Raw genomic sequence first — 9,711 nt, 5'->3', positions numbered from 1 at the left:
TATATATATATATATATATATATATATATATATATATATATATATATTATATATTTATGACAGCCCAGTTACAAGGATGCCTGAAGCGCCAGCATAACATTATGACGTCATGCTCGCCGTTGAGTTTATATTTGTGAAAATTTACACATTTGCACTGTTCGAGTGTTGTCATTGTGTTAGAGTAAATGTCATGAATAAATCTGACATTAAACATAATCCAAGTTGAAGTGTTGCATCATTTTCAGCCCCCTTTTTGGCATCTGCATTTGGTAGCAGGCCAAACTGACAAAGACCGTGTAGAATAATGTAGTATTTTAATTCAACAGTAGAGAAAGCTGTGTAGTCTCTGTAAGTAGGTCTAGGGGAAAAAAGTATCGGTATTGATATCGGTTATCGGCCAAATAAGTTTGAACATATTGGCATATCGGATATTGGCCAAAAATTCAATATCGTGCATCCCTTCAAAAAAGTAAATGTACGAAAATAAGAACGATGCATTTTTTACAATAATTTAAAATTACACATGAAAGCACAGGATTCTCCATGAAAAAATTAACACTATCGTTAAAACACTTGATGACGCCTCCTTTTTTAAACCAAGTTCTTTCATCTTAAAACGATGAACATAGGATTGCATTTTTTTTAATAGAAAAAGTTATAAAGTTCATCAAATGTTGGCCTGTATAAAATATTTAGTCTGTCAAAAGTCAGACTTTAGTGTTAACATGCCCGCTCAAATTTACATTTATATTCAATGTCACACTCGGCTTAAGTTTTTTTTTTTTAATGTTTGATCATTTATTCACACTAAATTAGAAAACATTTTAGGAGACGAAGCTTAAATCAGACAAATATATGTATTTTAATTATTTATTTTTTGGCTGCTCCCTTCTTCAGGGGTCACCACAGTGAAATGTCTTGGCAATAGTTTGGCAAGATCAAGACCTGGTGATTGTTTTTACACTGGAGGTCCTTCCTGACACAACCACAGACCACCGAGCTACCACAGCTCTCTGCGTGGAGCAGAGAGCTGCCATCGAGGGGCGCCTGGGGGAGCAGATGGTCAGGGTTATGTGCCTTGCTCAAGAGCCCAGAGTGGGGCAAATGAGGGTGGAGGCAGGTGTGGGTGTTTCACATTTCCCAACCACATTTTGATGTTGTCTGTCCAGGGAGTTGAACCAGCGACCTTCCAATCACAGGCCCACCTTCTCTACCCTCTGCACCACCACTCCCCCAATCAGACAAATGTATTTGACGCGAACCAAATCGTATAGTTAAAAAAGTCATTTCAATCCATCATTTAGCATCTTAGCTTTTGTTTGCTTTGATGCTGCGTGCAGTGGGTTCTCTGCGTGCACGCCATGTTTCACAAATCACTCTCACGTCTGCGGTTGAGCACGGTGGGTGAACTAAGCTCAGGCAAAGAAACACTTGTGGCCAGTCTCGCTGGCTTATGGGAGTGTAAGAGTAATGGTGTGGTTTGGTGTGTGAACAGGCCACACACACGATCTTTGCTTACTTTACCCACACATTTCAATTGAGCTTGCAAAGTGCTGAATGCTAATAACAATGATTCTAGGAAACTTCATGCAGTGAAGGGTTTACTCGGGGCATTGGGACAGGAGGTCAGGAAGTGGTTCTTTGTGCCAACGTCGTGCCAGTGTGGGCAGTTTGGATTGTTGCTAAGGGTATAATCACAGCCTATCTCATTACTCCTGGATGGAAACGCTGTCAGTCAATTTGTCAGCTTTTCTATACGAACTATTATCCGTGATGGGATACCGATCGTACTGGGCTGTCAGGGTTATTGATCATGGCATTGCTTCAAGGTCTGTTTGCTAATGAACTAATTAAAATCATTAGGCCAAGCACATGTGGTAACTGAAGAAGGCAGCCGCAGAAATGCTGGAGAAATGAGTCATTCTGCAAACAGATTCCTAAAATATCGACTCTTTAAGATTCATTTCTTTAGATTTATTAGGACAATGAGGAAATAGTGATAGTTTTTTTTTGTACCTCAAACTGTTTTGCAACATAGAAAATGCAATATGAAAACAGTGCTTTGAAGCAACAGTTAGTCATTTAGATATTGGTCATATGTGTATTGATGCACTTCACAGATTTAGTCAAATGTGTTTGCTGAAGTGATGGAAGGAGACTCTGTACATCAACTGACGTATACCATGAGCTACAGAATTCTCATATTAGTTATATTATTATCATAATAATTCAGATTAGAGTTGCAATAAAGGCTGAAGCTTCTTTGTTAATAAACTAGGGTTTAACTGCTTTAAATAACAGAAGGGAAAGAAAAGATTTTACTTTGCCTGATGACATATCTATTTTCATCTTACCTTAATACACCATTTGCCATAAACTGATCCAATAAGGAGTTTGTTCAAAAAGTTTTGTTCTATGAATTTATTTAAAGAAAGGGAGTCAAACAGTGACTTGGTTAATTTAATCCTAAGTAAAATGTCAAGTTTGGGTAAAGGATTCTGAATAAGCCAGACACAGGAGTCCAAAAACAAGAACAGTTTTTATTATTAGCTGCTGGATGGAGGAGTCAGGGTCCAGGCAGGAGTCCAGTCTTAAAGACAGAGAGGTTAGTGACTTTGGCGAGGACGAGGAGGTTCTGTGGGTTACTGTAAAAGTCACTAACCTTCTCAGTCTGTAATGTGGCGGGTGCTGTTGTCGTGCTGGTGCCGGTTTGTGGTCCGTGGGGGGCAAATCCAAACCCAGGGTCTCAGAAACGTAGCAGGGGTCATGCACAGGAAAGCTGAAAGCAGAAGCTAGAGCCAAACCGTGATCCATGAGGTGACGTTGTAGAAAAAGGAAGGCAGGGTTGATACTGTGTTCAGAGCGAAGAATCCAAATCCGAAGAGGGGCAGGCAAGGCGAGGAAACCGCGGTACAGGCGAGGGGTCAAGGCAAGGCTACAAGGCTACGGCGTGAAACAGGAACTACTGTATGATGGCTTCAAAATCAGTGACCACGAAAGGTTTAATAATTCGGCAACAAGGAAGTGAGTGACTGGAGCTTAAATAGTGCAGATAACAGGTGCGTGGAATCAGGGCTGATTGCTGTGGAGGTCCAAGGGAGGTGTGGCATGGAGTGACAGGATCAGGCTTGAGCTGAGAGATGGGTGATAGGCAAAACAAAGCAGGGAAACAGAAACTATGGCAGGATGGGCAGAAATGTGGCACGCAGAGCAGAGACGTGAGCAGATGGCGGGTCAGCAGGGGCCGCTGACCATCACCAAAAATCTTTAGTTTGAAGGTAACCACTCTACCACTGAGCTTCAGCAGCTTCACTAAAGGCTCTGCTTCTTGTACTTATTAAAAAACGAAGAGTTTTGGTAAAAACAATAGACCTAAAAAAGAAAAAAGACTTTGTTTGGTGATACGGGACATGAGTACCTAAGCCAGGGCTTAGGCATTAGGCGGTTTTATGTATAAAAAAGAAAAAACATTACAAGGATGCAATGTCTGAGTAAAAGAGGAGAAAGAAGAATCTCTCTAGATATGTGGAAACTTTAGTCCAGTTGTGGGGAGGGAGTCAACAGAACGATGGATCCTGAGAGAATGATCACGTTCTGGAGTTTCCACCAGATTAATGGAAAACTGAGCCCGCCGCTCTCACTCATTTATGAAAGCAAAATACTTATTTGGTGGAATTCCCTTTCAACGTGCTCTAGATTGTGGTTGTTTCTGCAATGGTGGAAAATGAAGATGTTCTTTTTATGTCCGTTTTCAGCAAAAGCAACACAGAGGGAGGCTCCTTCCGACTCTTCGCTGTGAAGGTGTGAGAAGCGTGAAGAAAAAGAAAGGAGGAAGTGCTCACAGGTTGGACATCATTCGTTTGACTCTGCCTCAGTGGAGTCTCAGAAAAATGACGGACACTTTACGCTCTTTTGAACAGTAGTCTCCAATAAAAAGCCTTTTTCATCCCATCATCCAGTACTTCTGTTTTCACAGGCTGTTGTCTGTGAAAACAGAATGTTTTTTTTGTATTTTGGTGGACAGGTGGTGCTGGAAGCCTTTAGTCAGAAATAATCATGTTTACAATAATATTTTTATTACAAACATATGTTTTTATACACAAGAATGTATACTGATCACACTGTATTTAATCGTTTTGTACAGAGCGTATTTTGTTTGTTTTAATAATACTTACTATGTATTAATACTTTTGTGTTTTTTTTTTTAAAGAGCCATTTTTGTTCATGTGTATTATTCAGTAGCTGTTTTAACCCAAAATGACCAAACGTTTCAGCTTTTGAGCAACAAAACATTTTAGAGTTCACAGTGAGATCCCAAATCACTGATTTTTTTCTGTAAATACACATCCAAGTTCTGACAATATTAATAAGTAAGATTATAAATATGAGTTTTGAGTGTAGGTATTGATGGTTGGATGGCAGTGACACAACGAGGGCGAGACAATGGAGATAATCAAAGTTCTGATAATTTGGATTTATGTGGGGTGGGGGGGGGGGGTATAAAAATGGAAAGATGTGAGTATCACAAAGAGTGGATGTTGTTTTTTAAATGAGCTGTAAAATCTTACTTACTGTTTTATATTTACATTATGCTTTCCTAATTTTGTTTCTTACCTTTTTGGTCCCAAATGTGTATAAAGTACAGGAATGCAATATTAACCCTTTCCACTCCCACCTAAGACAATTGAATGTGTTGATCTTTTTGTGTTTTTGTGATCAGGTTAAAAAAAATCCATCGTAAAACAACAGATTTGGAATGATTTTATTGCACCCGTAGAAAACATCTTTTTTTATATTTATCAATCTTGGTTTTTCTCTCAGTCGTGCTTGGTTAGGCCCCCGAATACATTACTACAGACGTTCTTTAAAACTGATATTCTTAAATAATTTTGTCACAAGATTCTGATAAAAACTCTTAAATATCCCTGTGACACCACTAGGCGGTGAGAACATTTGCATTTACAACCCATCAAAGTGGAAAGGAAAAACATTTTGAACCTGGCTACAAATTAAAAGTGCCTTGATTTGTTCTGTGACACCGTTTACTATTTCCTTTGGGATAATAATTATTTCTGCACACAGTTGAAGTTTATTGATAAGCAGATTAGGATAAAGTAAGATTAAAAAAGAAACAGTTAAAAAAAAGCCCCATTGTTATGGTTTCTATTGCACAAAGTGATATTTTGCACACAGGAAATAAAATATATCATTGTTTTGCAGCAAACACTGCAAAAAAAATAAAATTGTTTAAAAAAAATTCTTGGATTAGTGTAGACAGGTCCTTTATCTTGAGTAATAATTTTTTTCTCTGTTCATCTGTCCTAATACAACACTTTTATTACATGGAGATAGATGACAAAAAGTTTTTATGTGTAAATTAATAATACAAGATTATATTTTTTGTACAACTGGCCTGGTCAGTTATGATCCGAATGCACAGCAAACGTGTCGTATCTATGTCATATCTATGTCGTATCTATGTCGTATCTATGTCGTATCTATGTCGCCCTCTTTGCTCCATTCGTTAGTTTTCTTTGTGTAAAATCTAATTTACACGCTGCAGACGTGCGCCTTCAAGTGTATTTTAACTTTTCTCTTTTTATTCTACCTCACTCCTATTGCTATGCTCAGTTTATAAGTCTTTTCTCATAGGAAAAGCAAAAGGTTTTGTAAAAATATTTGAAACTGTAAATACTATCATTGTTTTTAAATCATACTTTTGTAAAATTTTAATAAAAACAAGTTAATTTTCTGTATTGTTTTTATTTTTTTGTACACGTGTAGGACACATTCTGTACTTTTTGCACAGTAACAAAATACAAAATATGTTTAATAATTGCAACCGTTGCTGTTTGTTTTTTTAAAGTTGTGTCAAGAAAGAATTAAAAACACAGGTTATGTATAGATGTTTTCAGTTTTAGACACGGTGCATTATGCTTTGTGAACTTTGAAGCACTTTTATAGTTGGTTTAGTAAAATGCATGATGTTGCATAAAGACAAAAGTTATTTTTTCTCACTTGCATAATCCTAAATTAAAATAAAATCGAGCTTTGATGTGAGCACTAACCCAAACAGCTAAAACAATATGGCAAATGCATAATTTTACCTTTTGACTGTCTAAAAACTTCCATCCATCCATTTTCTTTACTCGCTTCTTCCTTTTTGGGTCATGGGGGTCACTGGTGCCCATGTCCAGCAGTTGTGCGAGAGGCGGGGAACACCCTGGACAGGTCTCCAGTCCATCACAGGGACACCTGGACAGTGTTAGAAGTTTAATCTTGCTGAAGGCCCGGTCTGGTCCACCCTGACTCGTAACCTGGTTCAGAACAGATACAGTCTCAGCTGCTCACAAGGAGCAATCCCAGGGTCAAAACCCGATGAGTCATTTTTGTTTGCTTGCTTCCAACACTTAGATCTGCACATCACCCTGTTATCCACCATCAGAAAAAGATAAGATCAGTGATGTCACACATAGTCACCCCACTGATACACTCTGATGGGCTGTGCCTGCCCCAGATCCAGTTCATCTCAGGGACACATAGAGACGAACGAGACAAACAACCATTCACTGTCTGACTCTCACCTAGGGATAATTCAGGGGTCTAGGAAGCTCAGTCCTCACCTCCTTCTACAGGTGTGCAGTGGAGAGCATCCTGTGCTCCAGCATCAACGTGTGGCATGGAGGCTGCACAGCTGCAGAAAGAAAAGCTTTGCAGAGAGTGGTGAAAGCTGCACAGAAGTCTGTTGGAGTCAGCCTCCCCACCATCACAGACATCTACACCTCCAGATGCAGGAAGAGGGACACCTGCATCATGAAGGACCCCACTCACCCAGCACACACACTTTTTGCCCCGCTCCCCTCAGAAAGGAGGTTAAGGAGCATTAAGTGTAGAACCACTAGACTGAGGAACAGCTTCTACCCTGAGGCTGTTAGACTCATGAATCCCTAACCAGAATAATCACTGTGAAAAACCATATCATGTGACTGTGTTCATTCGTACTCATCTGCTCACACGGGCTCATGTTCGTACTGCTGTTCGGCGTATTGTTTTAGTGCTTAATGTATTTTTAGTTGTTTTTCTTAGTTCATATTTTAGATCTTATTACTGTTTTTCTTTTACATTTTAATACTTTTGTTGGATGTAACTGGGAACCTGTGTACACAATTTTGTTCCACCTCATGTACCACATGTGGTGTGAATGACAAAAAAAAGAATCTTGAATCTAGAGTTACCAGTCAGTCTAACATGCATGTTCTTGGTCTGTGGGAGGAAACTGGAGTACCCAGAGAAAACCCACACATTCACAGAGAGAACATGCAAACTCCATCCAGAAAGGTCCCGGGACCGGGAATTGAACCGTCGTCCTGCTCGCTGAGAGGCATCAGCTCTACCAACTGTGCCACTGTGCTGCCCTCTCTACTGTAATTAGTTTCTACCTACAAGGCAACTTTAAACCACTTCTACATTCAGTTGGTTTCATTCACAAACATATTAAATGCACTTTAAACAAAGTTCATGACTAAAATCTACGTAACTTGAATTATGAATGAAGTGAAGACCAAGACCACCCACTGTTTGTCTGTTGTCTTTGGAAGAGACCGTGTTCATCTGACTCGGCTTCTTGTGGGTACAAAGAGAAGTGAAACATGTTATAATGATCCCTTTTTAAAAACCACGTACAGAGAACAATCTGCCAATAACACTTTCACTTCACACCGTTGATGTCTCCAGTTTTACACTTCAGGGTAACGTTCTCGATCTGCTATGGACTAACTGAGGTGATACAGTCTCCATATTCAGTATTATTTCTATGAGAACGTGGCTCTGAAAGCTCGTCACACTGCAGGTCTTTTGTCAAAGACAGATGTTCAGTTTTAGCTAAGCCCTGGTTGGAATCCACTCTGGACGTTTCACTGATAAACGGCTGCATTTGGCTTGTGTGATGACTGTTTTACTCCCGTTGTCAGTGGAAATAAAGATTTGTATTATCACTAAAAATCCCCAGCTTTGAATAATATCTCGTTCCAACTTCAGGTCTACTATTTTTTCTGTGTCCTTTTCACAACAGAACATTTTGGTTGAAGCAGCAGTTACATAATGAACAAACGCCATATAAGTTGCATCTTTATGCATCACCGCTGTCGCGCCGAGTTTGTTACGTGTCACCGCTGACAACATGGACATGTGGGCCGAACCCGGAGATATGGGCCGGTGTTGTGCCAAAAATCAAATGGCTGCCAAATGACCACGGGAGTGTGCACGGGAGGACTTTAACAAGAATTTAACAAGATTAACACTTAAAAACAATTGTTTGTTTGCTCATAATTATACTAAAGGTGTGTCTTAGTCTAACTTTTGCTTAATAAATTCACTTTGACGGTCAAATCAGCTGCATTTTAAAAAGCCGATACATGGAAACATTAACGCGCAGAATGCGACTTACTGTCCACTTCTTCGAAATTTTTACAAGATAAGCACCTAAAAACAATTATTTGTTTGCTCGACTTTATAGTAAATGTGTGTCTCAGTTGAATTTTTACTTAATAAATGCATTTCAATGGTCAAATCAGCTGCATTTCATCAGGGCGGTGCAGTGAAATGAAGCTGATTTGACGGTTGCTCCAGGCTGTGGCAAGCCAATTGTATCATTAATAGCCACTTTTACCTATTACATGATACAGCGGCATGCCATACTGCTCGACTGCCATCTAGCGGCTGAAAATGGTAGTGTTCAATATTTTCAGTCAGAATGAATGAAAACGGTCATATCTCAGCCAAATATTGGTTTATAAATATGGAAAAAAAATCCATAAATACGTTGCTTCGGCGTATAAGTCGCAGGGCACGCAAATTATGCAAAAAAAACTGCCACTTATAGGGTGAAAAGTACGGTACCAGTTTAACATTTGCTTTATCCATGTATTTCATTAAAACTTCTCAGTTTAGCTTCAGCCATTTTCTGTTTGAATTTTATTAAAAGTAGAAAACCAAAAGACAAACAAAAAACCTTTAGATTGATTAGCCGGTATTAACTCATTAGCCTTACAGTAGGTAACATCGCAAGAGTCATTTCTATCTATAGTTACCAATTAAAAATTTTTTTTTTTTTTTTCAAACATTCTCATTAAATTCTATTGTAGAGTTTTCAGCTTTTTCCTCCGGGGTCCTGAGTTCCAGGGTGGCACCAATGAACAGCAGCTGGAGGTCATTCCACTGATTGTCTCCAGGGGTATAAGAGTCCACAAATGGAGCATTACATACCAACCAGTTCTTGTGGCTCCAGCCTGCTGGTGAGATAATGATCAAAGACTACTTACCTGTGTTCTCTTCGTACCTTTTTCAGACTTACCTCTGAGTCTAATCCCCTGATTCACTTTCTTATTGACCTGAACTCTGTGGCTGGTACCGACCTGTGAAGTTTTTGCTGACTCATCTTGAGCTGCTCCTGTGCCATCCAGCCACTTGCCACCTGCATTCCCTCACCAACATTGTGTCTGACAAACCTGGACCTTACCCGCTGGACACCCTCTGCCATCTCAATGCCACAACTGGCCAACTCTACTGTAAAATACCAAGAAAAAAGTATCATCATTAATCCTCCGTTCCCCGATCCCTGCACTGTATATAGTACATTACAGTAGTCCCTCGCTACTTCGCGGTTCGACTTTCGTGGACTTGCTCTTCTGCGTTTTTTCAATGATTGTCAAC

The 9,711-nt window shown here is 39.5% G+C and overlaps 1 protein-coding gene across 1 annotated transcript in view; it reads left to right on the top strand.

Annotated features, from left to right (window-relative positions):
* Positions 1–3,826, top strand: part of crispld2 (cysteine-rich secretory protein LCCL domain containing 2) — a 16,602-nt gene extending 12,776 nt beyond the window's left edge. Inside the window, exon 14 of the mRNA XM_037695813.1 lies at positions 3,756–3,826. Coding sequence (XP_037551741.1) covers positions 3,756–3,807 — 52 coding nt within the window. The 3' untranslated portion in view covers positions 3,808–3,826. The remainder of the gene's footprint in view (positions 1–3,755) is intronic.
* The last annotated feature ends 5,885 nt before the right edge of the window (positions 3,827–9,711 follow it).

Source organism: Nematolebias whitei, chromosome 2, assembly GCF_014905685.2.
Source record: "Nematolebias whitei isolate Nwh7 chromosome 2, NemWhi1, whole genome shotgun sequence".
NCBI lineage: Eukaryota > Metazoa > Chordata > Actinopteri > Cyprinodontiformes > Rivulidae > Nematolebias > Nematolebias whitei.
This window is presented reverse-complemented; position numbering and strand designations above follow the sequence as displayed.